The sequence below is a fragment of the Somniosus microcephalus genome, chromosome 4, assembly GCF_052327205.1.
Source record: "Somniosus microcephalus isolate GS21.2 chromosome 4, FLI_Smic_1.0, whole genome shotgun sequence".
NCBI classification, from domain to species: Eukaryota; Metazoa; Chordata; class Chondrichthyes; order Squaliformes; family Somniosidae; genus Somniosus; species Somniosus microcephalus.
The window spans coordinates 265,338,199-265,359,685 of record NC_140990.1 but is presented as its reverse complement, the minus strand read 5'-3'; the positions used below and the strand labels follow the sequence as shown (position 1 = coordinate 265,359,685).

Genomic DNA, 21,487 nt, shown 5'->3' with positions numbered 1-21,487 from the left:
CACAGACTGTGAGTGGCGGCTGGGACCCGCCATATGCTAGCGTGACACTTTCGTGGTGGCACTGGAAGTCCAGGCCCAAGATTACATTAACACAGAGTTCTGGCATCACGAGGAGTTTAAAATCCTTGTAGTCCGTGCCTTTTACAGTCAGTGTTACCACACAGTAGCCCAAAATGTCCGAAGTGTGGGGCTTAGCAGCCATAGCAATTCTGCTCCGTGTAGGGGTTACCGTTAATGAGTGCCGCCGTACCAGGCTAGGGTGGATAAAACTCTCGGTGCTCCCACAGTCAATTAAACATTTCGTTAAATTCCCGTTTGCCTGTATGTCCATCATGGATTTTGTCAACGGGTGTGGCCTGGATTGATCCACTGTGATCGAAGCCACTGTTGGGCCCTGGGCGGCCGTTGAGTCGGGAAAAGATGGCGGATCCCAAGATGGCAGCCCGCACGGCACGCACGAGGCGGTGACGGAGTTGGAAATCGGATTCCCCCTGCAGACGTTGCTAAAATGCCCCTTTTTCTTACATTTGAAGCATGTAGCGTCCTTCGCTGGGCATCGTTGTCTGGGGTGCTTGGCCTGGCCGCAGAAGTAGCATTTCGGGCCTCGAGACATTGCCGCTGTAGTAGGACTCCTGGGTGAACTTCTGTGTGGGGACTCTGGCGGCGTAGAGCTGGTCTGAGACCTGGATGGGGAAGATGGCTGATTCCAAGATGGCGGCCCCCTCGGCGCGCACGAGGCGGTGAGGGCCGCATGGCCGGAAGAATAAGAGTCAGAGTTTCTCTGGGCCACGTCCAGCGATCGCGCAGTGGCCACTGCCTTTTTTAAGTCCAGGACCTCCTTCTCCAGCAGTCTCTGCCGGATATAATTCGATTTGAGGCCCGTGATGAAGGAATCGCGGACCAATTCGTCAGAGTATGCGTTGGCCGTCACGGCCTTGCAGTTACAGTCCAGGACCAGGTCCTTTAGGCCCTGTAAGAAATCGTCCATTGATTCCTCTGGTCGCTGCCTGCGTGTAGCCAGCAGATGTCTGGCGTACACTTCGTTTACCGGCCTCTGGTATTGGGCCTTCAGGATAGTGATGGCCTCCGTGTAAGAGGTGGCGTCCCGGATGAACGAATAAATCCGATGACTTACGCGAGTAGTCAGTAGACTCAGTTTATCTACCTCGCTAGCGGATGAGGCCCCCGCGAAGAGTTCGAAGCATTTGAGCCAGTGTCCAAATTGATTTGATGCTTCAGCAGAATGTGGATCCAAGTCCAGACGCTCTGGTTTTAGGAATCGATCCATCCTAGTATTCTTTAGTGATTAAAATTGATGGGCCTTCAATAACCACAAAACTAGAAGTTATAGACTTAAACAAGTTAGCTTTTAATCACTAAGATCAGAGCTAACATCTCAACACGCCGACTGGTTCACAGGAATGAGTCATACAGATCCTGGGATCTTTATGTAAGAGAAGTCAGGGGCGGAGCCAAGAGCCAAGACCTGGAACCTTCCAGGTTAGTCGGGAAAGAGGAAGTGAAACTATACACCGTGGGAGAGGGTAATATACATGAGTGCCAAACGAATACAGAATCAAGACAAACAGATTTCATTACAAAGGCAAAGCGCGGGAGGCACCATTTTAGACTTGCAAGATGCCGAAGACTGGCTGTATCACTGCTTTTGATAATACAATAGAGGACTGGACCACATATGTGGAAAGAGTCGAGGTATATTTCGAGGCAAACGAAATAGCGGAGGAGAAAAAGGCATCGATATTGCTAAACTTAATGGGCGCTAGAACGTACGGCCTATTGCGGGACCTGATTACTCCAGCCATACCGAAGGCAAAGAGTTTTAACGAAATTGTTGCTGTCCTACAGGAATACTTAAACCCTGCACCGCTGTTGATAGCAGAAAGATTTAAATTCCACAGGAGAACTCAGCACAAAGATGAGAGCAATGCTGAGTATCTTACGGAACTACGCAAGCTATCAAAGCACTGCCAGTTCGGAGCAGGACTGGCAGATACCCTACGGGACAAATTTGTCTGTGGACTCCTGAGTGAAGGAACACAGAAGAAGTTACTCAGAGAAAGAGCTGACGCTAGATAAGGCTTTCAGCGTGGCAGTATCGTATGAAGCAGCAGCCAGGGGAGCTGCAGAAATTCCACAAAAAACACAGGAATACGGCACCCACGAAATGACACGGGGATTTGCAAAATGTTATCGCTGTGGCAGAACTAACCATGACCAGAAGGACTGCTGGTCCAAAGACAAAATATGCAGGCAATGCGGGAAGATGGGACACATTGCACGAGTTTGCAGGTCTGGGAAGAAGACCAGCGACATCAAAAATGCTACTAAGGAACCGTACAAGAAAGTACAAAAGATGAAGACGTCACTCCTGGACGATTGTCAACAATCTTAGCTAACGCCAAAGAGGTATTTCAACAAGAACTGGGCACGCTTAAAGGCGTAACCGCCTCGATAAAAATAGAAAAGAATGCAGTTCCCAAGTTTTTCAAAGCAAGACCGGTACCATATGCAATTCGCCCAGCCGTCGAGGGAGAGCTGGAGAAGGCAGGCGTGTTGTCTAAGGTCGACTGGAGCGAGTGGGCGACACCCATCATTCCTGTCATGAAGAAAACGTTAAGCAATAAGTCCGGGGAACCAAGGAAGATTCGCATCTGTGGGGATTTCAAGGTGACGGTGAACCCAGTCCTTCACACAGTACAATATCCTCTTCCAAGGATAGAAGACATCTTCGCCTCACTGTCTGGAGGGAAGCGTTTTACAAAAATTGACCTAGCACAAGCATATTTGCAGATGGAGGTTGAAGAGTCCTCTAGGAAGTATCTCACGATAAACACTCACAAAGGTCTTTACCAGTATCATCGATTGGTATTCGGAGTAGCATCGGCTCCGGCGATATGGCAAAGAGCGATGGAACAAGTCCTGAAAGGGATTCCGGGGACTCAGTGTTACTTGGACGACATCCTTGTGACAGGTGAAGATGACAGTGAACACCTTAACAACCTAGAACAGGTGCTCACTAGACTACGGGAACATGGGCTGCGAGCCAACCGCCCCAAGTGCGAATTTTTAAAGAAACAGATATCGTATTGTGACCACGTGATTGATGAAGAGGGGTTACATAAGTCCCCTGACAAAGTTAAGGCCCCAGCGCCTGAAAATGTGTCGCAACTGAGGTCATTCCTCGGATTGGTGAATTACAGGTAGACTACCCTTTATCTGGACTTCCGAAAACCGAAACCCTGTAAAAACCGAAGGTTTTTTCGTTCAGCGTAAGTCGTGCGTACGACTTACGCTGAACGAAAAAACCTTCGGTTTTTAGAGGGTTCCGGTTTTCGGAAGTCCGGATAAAGGGTAAGTCGTGCGCACGACCCCCCGGCGACCCCCCCCCGCCAGCCCCGACAACCCCCGACAACCGCCGACCCCGACAACCGCGGACGCCCCCGCGGACCCCGCCACCGCCGACCCCCCTGCGGACCCCGACAACCGCCGACCCCGACAACCGCCGACGGACCCCGCCAGCCCCGACAACCGCCGGCCCCCCCGCGGACCCCGCGAGCCCCGACAACCGCCGACCCCGCCAGCCGCCGAACCCCCCGGCCCCGACAACCGCCGACCCCGACAACCGCCGACGGACCCCGCCAGCCCCGACAACCGCCGACCCCCCCCCCCACCGCCGGCCCCGACCCCCGCCGACCCCGACTGACTTACGCTGAGCGTCAGCGTAAGTCGTGTGCACGACCCTCCCCCGACACCCCCGCCGACCCACCTTCCGAAATCCGAAATTCTCCTTTATCCGAAACTCAGCTGGTCCCAAGGTTTTCGGATAAAGGATAGTCTACCTGTACTACCATAAGTTTTTGCCGAATTTGTCTACAATTCTGCACCCACTGAACGCCCTGCTACGAACGGGGGTAGCATGGAAATGGAGCGATGATTGTAAGCATGCTTTTCAGAAGAGTAAGGACTTAATCACTTCAAGGGAAGTATTGGCTCACTACAACCCAGCACTGCCAATCAGACTGGCGTGTGATGCGTCTCCCTACGGCATTGGGGCGGTACTGTCACATAAATTCCTTGATGGTTTAGAGAGGCCGATAGCTTTTGCGTCACGCTCGTTAACTTCTGCCGAGCGTAACTACGCCCAGATTGACGGAGAGGCCCTCAGCCTAGTGTGGGGGGTGAAGAAGTTCAATCACTACCTGCACGGTCAAAAATTTACTCTACTAACCGATCATCAACCTCTTGTCTCCATTTTCAACCCTCAGAAGGGCGTACCGATAATGACAGCACAACGGCTGCAGAGGTGGTCCCTTTTCCTAGGGGCACACCAATATGACATCGAGTACAAAGGAACTAAACAGCATGGAAATGCTGATGGATTGTCATGCCTACCGTTGCCGATGGTGGAAGAAGAAGACCTTGCAGTGGATCCAATGGAGTTATTCCACTCGACCATAGTCGAATGTCTCCCTGTGACGAATGCAAACATAGAAAAGGAAACACGGAATGACCCGACACTATCACGGGTCTATGATTTAACGGTGAAGGGATGGCCAGCACATGGCGAACCACTGCTGCCAGCATTCTCGCCGAGAAGAGAACAGCTGTCAGTGTGCAGAGGATCCTTGATGTGTGGCTCCAGAGTAGTAATTCCACCTAAGTTGACGGATAGAGTGCTCAATGAGCTTCATGAGGGTCATCTGGGTGGGGTAAAAATGAAGAACTTAGCCAGAGCGTTTGTGTGGTGGCCGGGAATCGATAGAGAAATCGAAGAGATGACCAAGAGCTGTGCAGGATGCCAGAAGGTCCAAAACGCCCCACCACAAGCTCCTCTACATCCATGGGAGTGGCCCTCATCTCCATGGCAAAGGGTGCACATTGATTTTGCTGGTCCCTTCATGGACTCGATGTTTTTAATTGCGGTGGAGGCACATTCAAAGTGGCCAGAGGTAATAAAAATGTCCTCAACCACCACGGAAAAAACTATCACAGTTTTACGAACCATATTCGCCAGGAATGGGCTGCCTGAACAGATTTGCTCTGACAATGGACCACAGTTTGTGTCTGAAGAGTTCCGGAGGTTCTTAAAGAACAATGGTGTTAAGCACTACACATCTGCCCCATATCATCCAGCCACTAATGGATTGGCCGAGAGGTTTGTCCAAACATTCAAGAAGGCTATCAAGGCAATGTGTAATGAAGATATACCCCTACAACACAAGGCGGACAACTTCTTGTTTGCCTACCGGAATGCGACACATGCGGTTACCAACCAAACCCCAGCCATGATGTTCTTCAATCGAAGACTACGATGCCGCTTGGATTTGGTTAAGCCAAACGTCCGACGAGATGTGGAGAACAGGCAGTTTCAGAATATGAATGAAAGGCCGACCAGGAGTTTTAAGATAGGTCAACCAGTTTTGGCCCGGGACTACCGCACAGAGAAATGGCAGCCAGGAACGATTTGTACACGGCAAGGACCTCTCATGTATACCGTGGACGTTGGAGAGAACATTGTAAGATGCCATGCTGACCAGATTCTAGAGTCACTGGAAAACGTCAACTCCACACCACGATCTGATACACCTGGTAATGAAATCGACGTACCAATTGCAGCTACCGTAGAACCGGTAATATTGGAAGCAGATGAGCCAAACAACGACATTGATCCCGACTCAACATTGCCAGAAGAACCTGATACCCCAAAGAGGCGTTATCCAGACAGAATCAGGAAGCCTCCTCAAAGACTGAACTTATAATTGCTTAAACTTAACCAATGTATCTAGCAACTGTAATTGTGATTGTAATTAGTTATCATTTAGTTGTTAAATGAATGTTATGTACTGTTTATCTAAAAGGGGAGGAATTGTTGTGTATGTACCTTTAAGAGAATAACTGGTCTCAGACTGCAGTACCGGCAGTGACCACCCCTGTATAAAAGGCGCTGGTGAGCCTCTGTTGTTTCAGTTTCACTATTGACTTCCATCAGTAAAGACTTGTTTTGTTCAACTCCTGCTGTCCGTGTCTCAATCATTCACGGACGTAATACACACAATACTCAAGATGTGGCCTCACCAAGGCCCTGTACAACTGCAGCAAGACATCCTTGTTCCTGCACTCAAACCCTCTCGCTACGAAGGCCAACATACCATTTGCCTTCTTAACCGCCTGCTGCACTTGCATGCTTACCTTCAGCGACTGGTGCACAAGGAGACCCAGGTCTCATTGCCCTTCCCCTTCTCCCAATCTATTGCCATTCAGATAATAATCTGCCTTCCTGTTTTTGCCACCAAAGTGGATAACCTCATATTTATCCACGTTATATTGCATCTGCCATGCTTCTGCCCAATCACCCAACCTATCCAAATCATCCTGGAGTTTCTCAGCATCCTCCTCACAGCACACACGCCCACCCAGCTTTGTGTCTTCTGCAAATTTGGAGATATTACATCTAGTTCCCTTGTCTAGATCATTAATATATATTGTGAATAGCTGGGGTCCAAGGACTGATTCCTGCGGTACCCCACTATGGTAGGCCGAATGACTGCCTTCTGTGCTGTATGATTCTAGAGTGGATGCAAAAGATTGTACAATGAAAGGTGAGATAAGAGAGTTTGTGTCATTATGAGAGAAGGGTGAGAGTGGAGGCCTAGAAATGAGCAGATGTGGTCAAGGACCTCATCAACCACAGACAAGGGAAAACCTCAGTGAAGGATCAAGGACATATTGGAAACTCTTACAGAAAATTGAGTCATCAGAGTAGATAAAATAGATGGAAAAACTGAGAGTAGTTTTTCTGAGAGTATCTCTGCAGGAAGGAAAACGATGGGAAACTTTAGAGAAACTTCAGACCTTTACAGTTTTTCCTATTTTTTTTTTCCTGCAGTTTCTCCCATTCATATTCAGCTCTAGCCCCGAACATTTTGGAGCTTGTTTACTCACCTTTAATTATTCTGAAGCCTTTCCACTGTCTTCACTGAAATAATTTTGATCACCAACATTTTACACCTTACCTGTTTTTTTTAATTAAGTCTCTGCCTTTTTGTAGTAGTAGTAGTTTGCATATCTAATTCTTGACATTTACCTGTAGTTCTTTCTGTTTTGGTCAGTCCTGCCATGCTTCTACTTTTATACTTCCGGATGAAGGATTTCTACCAAAAACGTAAACATGTCTTTTATTAGGTGCTGCTAGACCTGTTTTATATTTCCAGTATTTTATGCTTTTAATATGCACTTTGAATTATTTTTCTTCATATCCATTGTTTGACATGTTATAAATGTTTTTGAATGTAAAAGAAAAAAATGTTGGAACTGTATTAAAAATATGCTGAGGAACTTGTTCTTCTGAAACTAAATACAGTATTTTTGTGCAGTCTTTTACAAATGTTGAAACTGAAAATAGCTCTATTGAATACTGAGTCTATAATACTTTCTTGTCAGGCTTGCCACTACTTGTCCAAAGGACAATAGCCAGAACAATTGTTCTTCATGAAATTGTGGGAAAAGGACGATTTGGTGAAGTATGGCATGGAAAGTGGCATGGGGAAGATGTAGCAGTCAAAATTTTCTCCTCACGTGAAGAGAGGTCCTGGTTCAGAGAGGCAGAAATCTATCAAACCGTCATGCTGCGACATGAAAATATCCTGGGTTTCATTGCTGCTGACAATAAAGGTAATACATTCATAAGTTTAAAAGAAAGGAATTTTAAAATGAAACTAATACCCAAGTAAATAATGTGCTAATTCTGACCTACATTGGCTCCCAGTTAAGCAGCACCTCGATTTTCAAAATTCTCATCCTTGTTTTCAAATCCCTCCATGGCTTGAGGTAATCCAAAACTCGGCTGGCCGTGCCCTAACTCGCACCCAGTCCCATTCACCTATCACCCCTGTGCTCGCTGACCTACATTGGCTCCCAGTTAAGCAACGCCTCAATGTCAAAATTCTCAACCTTGTTTTTAAGTCCCTCCATGGCCTCGCCCCTCCTTATCTCTGTAATTTCCTCCAGCCCCACAACCCCCCAAGATATCTGCGCTCCTCTAATTCTGCCCTTTTGAGCATCCCTGATTATAATCGCTCAACCATTGGTGGCCACACCTTCTGTTGCCTAGGCCCCAAGCTCTGGAATTCCCTGCCTAAACCTCTCCGCCTCTCTACCTCTCTTTCCTCCTTTAAGAGGCTCCTTAAAACCTACCTCTTTGACCAAGCTTTTGGTCACCTGCCCTAATTTCTCCTCGTGTGGCTCGTGTCAAATCTTTTGTCGTATAATATTCCTGGGATGCGCTTTGGGATGTTTTACTATGTCAAAGGCGCTATAAAAATACACGTTGTTGTTGTTGTTGTAATTAGATTTGTTGATGAATTTACTATGCCAATTGTATAAAATGTGCATGAGATCAAAAAAAAGATTGCACAATGTCTGTTACTTGATTCATAGACATAGACATAGAAGATAGGAGCAGGAGTAGGCCATTCGGCCCCTCGAGCCTGCTCCGCCATTCAGTGAGATCATGGCTGATCATCCAAATTCAGTACCCTGTCCCTGCCTTCTCCCCATATCCCTTGATCCCTTTAGCCTTAAGACTCATTTTAGTGTCTAATTTCATTGACATGCTAGCAGTGATATTCCCTGTAGTAGCTGTTATTTTGCCAATGTAATCCATCGTGTCTATGATGTATCAAACATGTCTTCTGATTTCTTATAAAAGGTTCCTGAAGCTCAAAAATAATTACTTCTGAATCAGTGCACATTGTTAGGTTTTTAGAGGAACTTTGGATTCTGTTTAATATACCAAGTAATGAATAGAAACCAAAAGCACCAAGGCGGTATTTAATTTGACATGCTGATTGCAAAAAGCTGATGGTGTTCAAATGTCTTCCTCATGCAAATCAGAGTTCAAAAAACAGATATTATGAAAATAGTAGAGAAACTAATAGGAATGAGACCTGAATTTAACTGAAAATCTGAATTGCGCGAAGGTTCACTAGATTGATTCCTGGGATGAGAGGGCTGTCCTATGATGAGAGATTGAGTAAATTGGGCCTATACTCTCGAGTTTAGAAGAATGAGGTGTGATCTCATTGAAACATATAAGATTCTGAGGGGGATTGACAGGATAACTGCTGAGAGGTTGTTTCCCCTGGCTGGAGAGTCTAGAACTAGGGGGCATAGTCTTAGGATAAGGGGTAGGCCATTTAAGACTGAGATGAGGAGGAAATTCTTCACTGAGGGTTGTGAATCTTTGGAATTCTCTGCCCCAGAGGGCTGTGAATGCTGAGTCTTTGAGTATATTTAAGGCTGAGATAGATAGATTTTTTGACTCTAGGGGAATCAAGGGATATGGAGATCGGGCGGGAAAGTGGAGTTGAGGTCGATGATCAGCCATGATCTTATTGAATGGCGGAGCAGGCTCGAGGGGTTGTATGGCCTACTCCTGCTCTTCTTATGTTCTTCTTGCACCAGATTTCTCCTTTTTTGTTTGTTTAGTGTAATTACAACTGGGTGAACTAGAGAGAGCCGTAACAAGGGAAGCAACTTAAACTGACCTTGGTGGTCCCTAGAGGTACAAAAAAAGGACCAGATAACCAGTCAGATTCTTTGTGATTATTTAAATTTTGTTCAACGTGTCCTATCATTTTACAGAAGATGTTTCTCTGAGCATGTATGCTGTTACTTTCCCTATTCTACTCTAAATTTCCTTTTGGGTTGTAATGCTACAGCTAGAGTCATAAAACAAAGGAACACTGGTGTCATGGGGCATATGACTCTTGTTGGAATCTGCACTTGATCTTTGATAGTCTAGTGGACGAAGACTTTTTGTCTTGTAAAAGATACTTGACTTTGGGAAAGTTGGTAGGTGGTCTTGTGGGGAGTGGTTCATCTGTATGTTCCATGGGGAGTGGTTCATCTGTATGATCCTTGATGTGTTAGCAACGATGGAATTCCTAACTGCACTATCCAATCTATGTAATTCACATCAAAATGGTAATAGGAATCAAGGTCCAGATTCCATTGCATGACTGTCAAATTTTGGACCTTTAGAGTTGACATGTAACCTGAAAGCAGAGGAAAATCAAATTCACACTCCAAGTAACTGCCCCCTGGGTCAAACTAGTAGCAATTGTTTATCAGTTTGTTTTCATAATGATTCTACATATAGAATAGTGGAAAACTGTGTGCATAAACTAGAGTACCACAGATGATTGAAAGAGTATAACCAAATTTGTATGCCCATCAGAATTTGATTTCAATTTTAGAGACTAGAAACAATTGATCTAATTTCTTCATTTTTGTTTGCTTTTATTATTCTCCATTATTTTGCTTCTTTGACGACACCTCACTACTTGGTGCTTTCCCCAAACTGTGATTGTTAGCTTGGAGAACTGATGACACACTTCAGAGATACTAGCCTAACAATCCGTATTATTATTTTAATGCTGGCATTAAACCAAATAAATAAATGGGTTAACCTTGGTGTTAAAATAATTACAATTACAAAATCTAGGCTACTATGTGTGAGTTGAACTGTTGGCTACTATTGTGACTTAAGGGAATGGAGTTCAGTTATTTCCCACAAGATATTTTCTTCAAAAACTTAAGGTATTTCAACAAACTTTATTGCAAAGTATTATTTACCGCTTTTGGAATAAGGATTAATCTGTTCAGTTGTCGTAAATCTGTGGAATTCTTTGCCCCAGAGAGCTGTGAAGGCTGGGTCATTAAATACATTTAAGATGGAGAAAGACAGATTTTTGCAAGATAAGGGAGTGAAGGGTTATGGGGAGCAGGCAAGGAAGTGGCTTTGAGCCCAAGATCAGCCATGATCTTATTGAATGGCGAAGCAGGCTCGAGGGGCCAAGTGGCCTATTCCTGCTCCTATTTCTTATGTTCTTAATTGTAGTTTTGAGCTTTGATTGCCCTAAGAGTGATATACTAGTCAAATAATGACCTTCTGAGTGGAATTGTTTGAAGTCACACTTGTGTATGTGACTTAAATATTGAATAGTCACTAACCTAACTGAAATGAGCATTTAGCAAATAATATATATTCTTAATGATAGATTTTAAAAAGAAAGTAGTGTCATTAAATGAAATATTCTGTATTAGTTAACAATTCTAAAAATTTAAATTTTTCTTTTCTGTCAGATAATGGCACGTGGACTCAGCTTTGGCTTGTGTCAGATTACCATGAGCATGGTTCACTGTTTGACTACTTAAACAGATACTCTGTGACTGTAGATGGTATGATGCAACTTGCCTTCTCTATAGTAAGTGGACTAGCACATCTCCATATGGAAATAGTTGGCACACAAGGTAAAACATTTTTGTTTTCAAGTTAAGCAAATGGTTGAAATGAGTGTAATGATATCAGCAAATAGTGATGATATTTGTCTGTGTTTGATTACTTATGCCTTACAGCATATTTGTCTGTGTTTTTGATTACTTGTGCCTGACCAGCAGAGGTCATGTGAGAGACAAGCAGTCCAGAGGAGTTTTACTTTCAGTTTGATTCTAGATGCATCACAGCATAGTGTGTTCTGTAAAAAGCTGTAGAAAGTCTTGAACAAGACTTTAGATTAAACAACATTCTCTTTCAGAAATGAGTCTTTATTGAACCCAAAAAGAAATCAAAACATGATGTCAGAAGTGGCTGAAAGAGAAAAAATCTGAAGTTAGCAACTTGATGGGACAGTGAAAGCAGTTGTGGCAAGTAAGCGAAATCAGCTCTCCACATATTAGCAAGCCAGAAGAGAACATCGTTGCTTACCATTAGAGAATAGCTAACAAAGTGGAAAAATGGAAGGTTTACACCCACCGGCGATGCTTCAATTGACCGGTAATGTGGCTGAAAATTGGAGGAGATTCAAACAACATGTAGGGTTGTATTTATCAGCAATCGGAGCTGACGATAAAAGTAATAAACAGAAATCGTCCGTGTTTTTACATGTAGTGGGTGATGCAGCGCTGGAGGTATATAATAATTTCATATTTGCCGATGATGGAGACAAAATGAAGCTAGATAAAATAATGGAACAGTTTGAGGCCTACTGCATACCTAAACGCAACGTGACCTTTGAGAGGCACAAATTTTTCAAATGTGTACAGAAAATCGGCGAGACTATTGATCAGTATGTGACTGAACTGAGAAACCGAAGCAAATCGTGTGAATTTGGGGGACTCACAGACTCGCTGATAAAAGACAGACTGGTGTGTGGAATTCCAGATAATGGTCTAAGGGAAAGACTGCTAAGAGAGCAAGATCTAGACCTGGGAAAAGCCATAGCATTGTGTAGGGCTACAGAGACTGTGAAGTTGCAGGCAAAGGAGCTGTTCAGTGACAGTAGCTGCAACGTGGATGCAGTGAGAAAGAACGGATACAAACCTTTTAACAAAAAGAGCGCCAATGTGAAAAAAGAGGCGTGGCCAGCGAACGAAAATGAAAGGGACAATCGGAAGTCATGTAGTCGATGCGGTACACAGCATCCACCAAGAAAGTGTCCAGCATATGGTAAAACATGCAATAGTTGCAACAAGAACAACCATTATGCCCGTTGCTGTAAGAACCAAATGCAACAAAGCAAGGTCCATGCAGTAGATGAAAGCGAGATAGAGGAGTTCTATGTAGATGTTGTGTCTGAAAACAAAAAAAAAGAAAGAGACTGGATGTTGACACTAAAAGTGAATGACATACACATTCCATTTAAATTGGATACTGGAGCACAAGTTAATGTGATATCAGAGACTGATTTTAAGAAAATTAGACCCAGACCAAAGATACATGGAATCAAAGTGAAAGTGACAGGATACTCGGGTACTGAAATACCAGTGAAAGGAAGATGCATTGTCAAAGTGACACACAAGGACAGAGAGCACACGCTAGCATTAATCATGGTGCCAAAGGATGTGCAAGCCATACTAGGTTTAAAAGCCTGTGAGAGACTGAACCTGGTAAAGAGAGTCCTCATTGTGGAAAGCGAAGGAGAGACAGTCTATGATGAACTGAATGTTGCGTACACACCGGGTAAGCTGAGGCATACAGCAGACACGTTGTCCAGAGCTGTTGACCCAGGAGAGCCCGCAAACACAGTGAAAAGACTGAAGTACAAGGCAAAAGACAGTGGAACTGACTTCTACCAAAGCATGCTTGTATACCGCACAACGCCGCTCGAGTGTGGTATGTCACCAGCCCAACTCCTGATGGGACGTCGGCTAAGGTCAAACCTACCCATCCTGGAGAACCTCCTGAAAACAAAAGAGGGGGAGAAAGTGAGGAAGTTCAAAGAACAACAGAAAGAAAAGCAAAAGTACTACTATGACAGAGGAACACAAAACCTACCTGAACTCCACACTGGTGACCAAGTAAGGTTCAAAGACAAAACAAACACATGGACTCAGAAGGGAACTGTCCTGAGTGAAGTTCAACCAAGATCATACACCATTCAGACAGATGAGGGTGCTGTTCTGAGAAGAAATCGTCGAGATCTTCTCATGGGACCAGCCACAGCAGGTCAAGAGACTGATACTGGTGAACAACCTGATCACACAGCTGAGAACCAATCATCTGAGGCAACAACTCAGATTCAAGGACAATCAATCAGAAAATCCTCAAGACACGTGAAGCCTCCTGAGAGACTCATTGAGCAAATTTAAGGACTATTGTTATAGAAGGAAGTAATGTTATCTTATTCTTTCTTCAAGTTCTAGTGTATTGACATATTTCATGTGAACACACAAAGCAAGGGTAAAAAACCTTGATCATGATAATGATAATGTAAGTTCATTAAATGTTGTTAGTTAAAAGTAAAATACTTTTGTTTTAAGAAAGGGAGATGTAATGATATCAGCAAATAGTGATGATATTTGTCTGTGTTTGATTACTTATGCCTTACAGCATATTTGTCTGTGTTTTTGATTACTTGTGCCTGACCAGCAGAGGTCATGTGAGAGACAAGCAGTCCAGAGGAGTTTTACTTTCAGTTTGATTCTAGATGCATCACAGCATAGTGTGTTCTGTAAAAAGCTGTAGAAAGTCTTGAACAAGACTTTAGATTAAACAACATTCTCTTTCAGAAATGAGTCTTTATTGAACCCAAAAAGAAATCAAAACAATGAGGGCTATAGTTTGTCTTATTTCTGTAGCTCTTAAAGAATTTTACTCGGTAGCAATTTTTTATAAAACCAACTAGGATTGATTTCAACAGAAAATGCTGGAAACATTCAGCAGGCCAGGCAGCACCCATGGAGAGAGAAACAGAATTAGTGTTTCAGGTCTGGGACCCTTCATCAGAACTGGAAAAAGCTGGAGATGTAACAGATTTTAAGCAAGTGCAGGGGCGGGGGGGAGGTGGGGGCCAGGTGGGAGGGGAGGAAGGAACTGAAGGGACATTCTGTGCTAAGGTAGGAGGCAGGAAAGATAAAAAGTTGCAATGGGGATTTTATCTTTTTTATCTTTCCTGCCTCCTACCTTGGCACAGAATGTTCCTTCCTCGCCTCCCCTCCCCTCCCACCCACCACCCCCGCCCCTCCCACCCACCACCCCCGCCCCTCCCACCACCCCCGCCCCTCCCTGCCTCTGCACGTGCTTAAAATCTGTTACATCTCCAGCTTTTTCCAGTTCTGATGAAGGGCCACAGACCTGAAACGTTAAATCTTGTTTCTCTCTCCACGGATGCTCCCTGGCCTGCTGAGTGTTTCCAGCATTTTCTGTTGTTATTTCAGATTTCCAGCATCCGCAGTATTTTGCTATAGGATTGATTGAAATTCATTCAATTAGAATGTGTTCAAAATCTGAATAGGCATAATAATACTTGCCTTTTTTTCTGAAGTTGTTAGATACAATGTGAAGTGCCAGTTATTACTCAGAATGAAGAGAATGTACTGTGGTTTTTTTTATAATAATATGCTTGACATTAAGCTAGGCAGGGATGTGTGCAAAGTTTAAATTTACCCTCCTGATGACTGTTGGCTTTGATGTACTGTTGGCATGTCCACAGAAATAATAGCCTCCTAGTTTTGTAAGTGTGATCAGCCAAGTAAGCACTGCAAGATATATATAATACTTGTCCTCTTTTTAGGTTTTCCTTAACTCGACTTCCTCCTCCCCTTCCCGTGGGGTGGGGGCACAACTCCACCTTCCTACAGCCCAGTTCCCCCGAATCATCTCACAAATTTTCATCTTGCATACTGTGATAACGAAATAAACACTAATATTGTATCAAAATACTATCAGATCATTGTAACTCTGTAATATTAACCCTAGACAATTAAAAATATACATAAAATACAACTTTGAATAAAGATTTTTTAAGTACTTCCTCCCATTCTCCGTCATTTTTATTATTAGTAGTATTTTTAAAACCTAATTTATCTATTTTAACTAATTTTTCTTAACATTTCACTTTCCTTTTCCTTTTTTCCTCTTGGATTCAACTGCCACTTTGGAGCTGATAGCATTTTCCAAAGAGACAGTGGGCTTTCTTTGACTAAAAATGAGCTCCAAAGGCTATATTTTTCATCCAATTGTAAGTCTGATGGAATGGAAGGATTAGTACTTGGAAGTGGTTAGTCAGTCATCCTTCTGATCTAATATGGAAGATTGAGTGAGCTGGTGAGTTAGCACAGTATCCTTCATCTTTAGGACTTGTTCTGAATCCAATCCAGGCTGATGGGATGAAAGTCTCCCCTCTCTTCTGGCTAGAAGGATTCAATGGAAAATTTACTTTAGGTAGTCTATTCAATACAGGCCATGGGTCCACAGCAAAAAATGCTTTTAACTTGACACTAAATTGTCACTTTCCTTCAAAGAAGGCAAAAAGATGATTGATGTGAGAAGTGGAAAATTTCACACTTTGTATTTGGGGCTATTCTAAGGAAGTTTGGGTAGAAGTTTGTAGATACCTGACTTGGGAGCATGCAATATTGACACTGGGTAGTAAAAACAGAAAAATGTTCCATTCCTCCGCAGTGAGCAAAAGTTCACCAAGAAATACAAATTTAATGCTTCTACAGCGTCATTCCTTTTTAAAACATTCTGGATTACTGTTGTGAATCTGTGCTGTAGGTGAGGAGTCTTGCCCACCATAATTGCATATTGTAAATATAGGTGTGTACTGCCCACAATTTTACAAAACGGGTGGGTTCCAAATTTCCAACATGTTCTGTTGATCGGCGAGGCTTCCTGCCCACAGCACGGACTTGTAAAATGGCCTGTTATGTGAAATTTAATGACCACGTAAGCAGCAGTGATGGGATAACAGCTTTAAATGAATCATGATTTATGTAACAGGTAAACCTGCTATTGCACATCGTGACCTCAAATCAAAAAATATTCTTGTGAGAAAGAATGGAACATGTGCCATTGCTGATCTGGGTTTGGCAGTACGTCATGATTCAGCGACAGATGCCATTGATATCACACACAATCACAGAGTGGGAACCAAGAGGTATTGTTTAAAATCATTGTGTAATTTATGTACTTTTACTTAGCTATTGTAAATCTTTAGATTGGAGATTCTCCATTACTTGTATATGTAGAAGGTACTCAGTAATAGCCATTCTTCTATTGATGAAGAACTGATAAATCCCAAGTGAAAAAGTCAGGTTAATCATGAAGCTTTCCTCACAGGAAAAATATACTCAATACAGGAAACTTTGTGTTATCCGGAGGCTAAGTGTCCGGCAAGCTCGAGCCACCGGCAAAAATCAGGAGCGGTTTTGTTAGGTTTTTTTTCTTCTCGTGGCTTTTTTTTTCAACAGTCAGGCTCTGGAAAGTCTCTCTGAAGTTGTTGCTAAGCTACAGAGACGCTTCCAAGGTACGGGCTAACTGTTTAGAAGCTGTTGCTAAGCAACAGTGTTTGTTGTCAGATACGGAGATGAAAAGCTCCGTATGCTTCAACATTAACGCTGGTGTGTCCGGCAGTTTTGAGGGAACGGCAACGGCTCGGTCCCGTCGGTGCCGGATAGCACAAAGTTTCCTGTATTGCACTATACCCCATTGTTTATTTTGTTTATGCAAGCGATATGTGGATAACTTGTCTTTAAAATGTATACTTCAATGAAGATTATTGCAAGTGTGTTTTTGTGCAATTTTGTGTGAGTGCTATCACTTCTCTTCAAGTGCAAAGAAAATTCCCTGAGCCAAGAATAAAAATTCATACTTTGCAGGACTGGTTGCCCAATACGTAGGGAGTTAACAAAAGGTGCTCTTTGGGAAAGTACCAAGTTTTTACAAAAAATATATTTACTAATTAGTATATTTACATTCTCTGATTATTTGTTAAAACTTTTTCATTACTTCTGCATCCTGTTTCAGCCTCCTCCAATGTGTCAATTCACAATCTAAGTAAGGATTCTATGATAAATAAATGAAGCTAGTTTAGGAACTCCTGCTGGCATAGTACAATATGATGGCAGAAAATGAGCAGTTAGACTCACCAATTTCTGGAGTGTTGAGTTTTGCACTTCCCACTCTGAGTGCTGCTTATAATTTGTTGCAGGGCTTTTCAGTGGACAGTGCTCTTTTGCACTCAAACTTTGCACTAAGGCTATTCAGCACGGTAGTTGGAGTATTATTGGTTACGGGATGAGCTGACAATATTGCTTTCATGCACTGTATATGAAGTGCACTTTGGAGCTCAGCCAAGTTCTCTCACATCAGGAATCATAACCTATCAGTAGCAATAAGAACATAAGACATAGGAGCAGGAGCAGGTCATTTGGCCCCTCGAGCCTGCTCCGCCATTCAATAAGATCATGGCTGATCTGACCTTGGCCTCAACTCCACTTCCCTGCCCGCTCCCCATAAGTCTTGACTCCCTTACCTTTCAAAAATCTGTCTATCTCCACCTTAAATATATTCAATGACCCAGCCTCTACAGCTCTCTAGGGAAGAGAATTCCAAAGATTCACAACCCTCAGAGAAGAAATTTCTCCTCATTTCCGATTTAAATAGGTGCCCCCTTACAGGAAACTCTCGATTTACCAGCACCCAAACAACCGGAAATCTCGGTTAACCGGCAAAATTCAAGAGTAGGTTCAGTTAAGTTTTTCTTCATATTAGTGGCAGTTTCTTGATTCTTGGCTGTGTAATCGGGGGTGCCTGCACTTGTTGCTAAGCAACAGGGACGCTTGGTCTGTGGCCGGGCTTCTTGCACCTGTTGCTAAGCAACAGGGAAGCCTGGATTTGTTACTGTGTACGGAGATCTCGTACCTTTTAACTATAACTCTCTGTAATCCGGACTTTTTGATAAACCGGTGCCAGATAAAAAAGTTTCCTGTATTCTGAAATTATGCCCCCTAGTTCTAGATTCCCCCATTAGGGGAAACATCCTCTCTGCATCTACCCTGTCAAACCCCTTCAGAATCTTATATGTTTCAATAAGATCCCCTCTCATTCTTCTAAACTCCAATGAGTATAGGCTCAACCTTTCTTAAGGCAACCCCTTCATCTCCAGAATCAACCTCGTGAACCTTATCTGAACTGCCTCCAATGCAAGTATATCCTTCCTTTAAATAAGGAGATCAAAACTGTACGCAGTACTCCAGGTGTGGTCTCACCAACGCCCTGTACAGTTGTAACAGGACTTCCCTACTTTTATATTCCATTCCCTTTGCAATAAAGGCCAACACTCCATTTGCCTTCCTAATTACTTGCTGTACCTGCATGCTAACTTATTGTGATTCATGTACAAGGACCCCCAGATCCCTCTCTACCTCAGCATTTTGTAATATCTCCCCATTTAAATCATTTTGATTTTTCTTTTTCTTACCAAAGTGGATAACCTCGCATTTTTCCACATTACACTCCATCTGTCAGATTTTTGCCCACTCACTTAGCCTATCTATATCCCTTTGGAGATTCTTTGCGTCCTCCACACAATTTGCTTTCCCACCTATCTTTGTATCATCAGCAAATTTGGCTACATTACACTCTGTCCCTTCATCCAAGTCATTAATATAGATTGTAAATAGTTGAGGCCACAGCACTGATCCCTGCGGCACCCCACTAGTTATAGTTTGCCAACCTGAAAATGACCCATTTATCCCGACTCTCTGTTGTCTGTTAGTTAGCCAATCCTCTCTCCATGCTAATATATTACCCCCAACCCCGTGAGCTCTTATCTTGTGTAGTAACCTTTTATGTGGCACCTTATCGAATGCCTTCTGGAATTCCAAATATACGACATCTGGTTTCCCTTTATCCACCCTGCTCGTTACATCCTCAAAGAACTCCAGCAAATTTGTCAAACATGAGTTCCCTTTCATAAAACCATACTGACTCTGCTTGACTATATTATGATTTTCTAAATGTCCTGCTACCACTTCCTTAATGATAGACTCCAGCATTTTCCCAATGACAAGTGTTAGGCTAACTGGTTGATAGTTGCCTGCTTTCTGTCTCCCTCCCTCCTTTCTTAAATAGGAGCATTACATTTGCGGTTTTCCAGTCCGCTGGGAGCTCTCCAGAATCCAGGGAATTTTGGTAGATTGCAACCAATGCATCCACTATCTCTGCAGCCACCTCTTAAGACTCTAGGATGCAGGCCATCGGGTCCAGGGGACTTGTCTACTTTTAGTCCCATTAGTTTGTTTAGTACTTTCTCTCTAGTGATCGTGGTTGTTTTAAGTTCCCCCCCCCCCCACCCCAATAGCCCATTGATTATCCATTATTGGGATGCTTTTAGTGTCTTCTACCGTGAAGACCAATACAAAATATTTGTTCAAAGTCTCCGCCATTTCCCTGTTTCCCATTATTAATTCCCCAGACTCATCCTCTGGGGGACCAATGTTTACTTTAGCTACTCTCTTCTTTCTTATATACCTGTAGAAGCTCTTACTGTCTGTTTTTATATTTCTTGCTAGCTTACTCTCATAAGCTATCTTCTCTCTCTATCATTTTTTTAGTTGTCCTTTGCTGGTTTTTAAAAATTTCCCAATCCTCTGGCCTTTCACTATTCTTCGCAACATTGTATGCTTTTGTTTTCAATTTGATACCATCCTTTACTTCCTTAGTTAGCCACGGATGATTCATCCTTAGAGTCTTTCTTTCTCACTGGAATATATCTTTGCTGAGAGTTATGAAATATCTCCTTAAATGTTTGCCACTGCTTTTCTACAGTCTTACTCTGTAATATATTTTCCCAGTCCACTTTAACCAAGTCTGCCTTCATACCTTTGTAATTACCTTTGTTTAAGTTCAGGACACTAGTTTGAGACCTAGCTTTCTCACCCTCAAACAAGAGGATCCTTCACTTTGAGATCATTAATTAATCCAGCCTCGTTACACATTACCAGATCTAAAATAGTCTTCTCCCTGGCTGGTTCCACAACATATTGTTCCAAGAAACCATTCCGTATGCACTCTAAGAACTCTTCCTCAAGTCTACCTTTGCCTATTTGCTTTGTCCAATCAATATGAAGATTAAAATCTCCCATGATTATAGTCGTACCTTTCTTACAAGCCACTATTATTTCTTGATTTATACTCTGTCCTACAGTTACTGTTTGGGAACCTGTAGACCACCCCCACCAGTGACTTCCTACCCTTATTATTTCTTCTCTCCACCCAAACTGATTCTACGTCTTGATCTTTTAGGCCAATATCATTTCTCATTACTGCACTGATCTCAACCCTTATTAACAGAGCTACACCACCTCCTTTTCCTTTCTGCCTATCCTTATGAAAAGGCAAATACCCTGAATATTCAGTTCCCAGCCTTGGGCACCTTGCAACCATGACTCTGTAATGGCTATCAGATCATACCCACTTATTTCTATCTAGTTACGAATGCTGCGTGCGTTCAGATATAAAGCTTTTAATGTTGTCTTTTTACCATTTTTCCCTACTCTGACCCCTCTTTCTGATGCACTCTTATGTGTATACGCTCTGCCCCTTCCTGTCACACGCTGGTTATCATTACCCCTAGCGCTACCCTGCAGTTTTGCTTTCTCATTTTTCTTTGACTTTTTTACTTTTTTAATTTCCGCTCGGCGTATCCCTCCCCACCCCCCCCCCCCCCCCCCCCCCCCCCACTATTTAGTTTAAAGCCCTATCTACAGTCCTAGTTATTCGATTTGACAGGACACTGGTCCCAGCCTGGTTCAAATGAAGCACGTCTTGATGGAACAACTCCCGCTTATCCCAGTACTGGTGCCAGTGCCCCAGGAATCGAAACCTATTTCTCCCACACCAATGTTTGAGTCACTCATTCATCTCTCTGATCATATTGACCCTATACCAATTTGCACATGGCTCAGGCAGTAATCCAGAGATTATTACCTTTGTGGTTCTGCTTTTTAATTTAGCCCCTAGCTGCTCATATTCCCTCAGCAGAACCTCCTTTCTTTTTCCTACCTATGTCGTTGGTACCTACATGGCAATGACAACTGGATCTTTCCCCTCCCAATCTAAGTTCCTCTCCAGCCCAGAGGAGATGTCCTTTACCCTGGCACCGGGCAGGCAACACAG

The 21,487-nt window shown here is 43.3% G+C and overlaps 1 protein-coding gene across 1 annotated transcript in view; it reads left to right on the top strand.

Moving 5' to 3' along the window:
* Positions 1-21,487, top strand: part of LOC147120428 (TGF-beta receptor type-1-like) — a 110,567-nt gene that overhangs the window by 46,358 nt on the left and 42,722 nt on the right. The window contains exons 4-6 of the mRNA XM_085986326.1: positions 7,462-7,692; positions 11,167-11,334; positions 16,307-16,463. Of these exons, the coding sequence (XP_085842452.1) occupies positions 7,462-7,692; positions 11,167-11,334; positions 16,307-16,463 (556 nt within the window). The remainder of the gene's footprint in view (positions 1-7,461; positions 7,693-11,166; positions 11,335-16,306; positions 16,464-21,487) is intronic.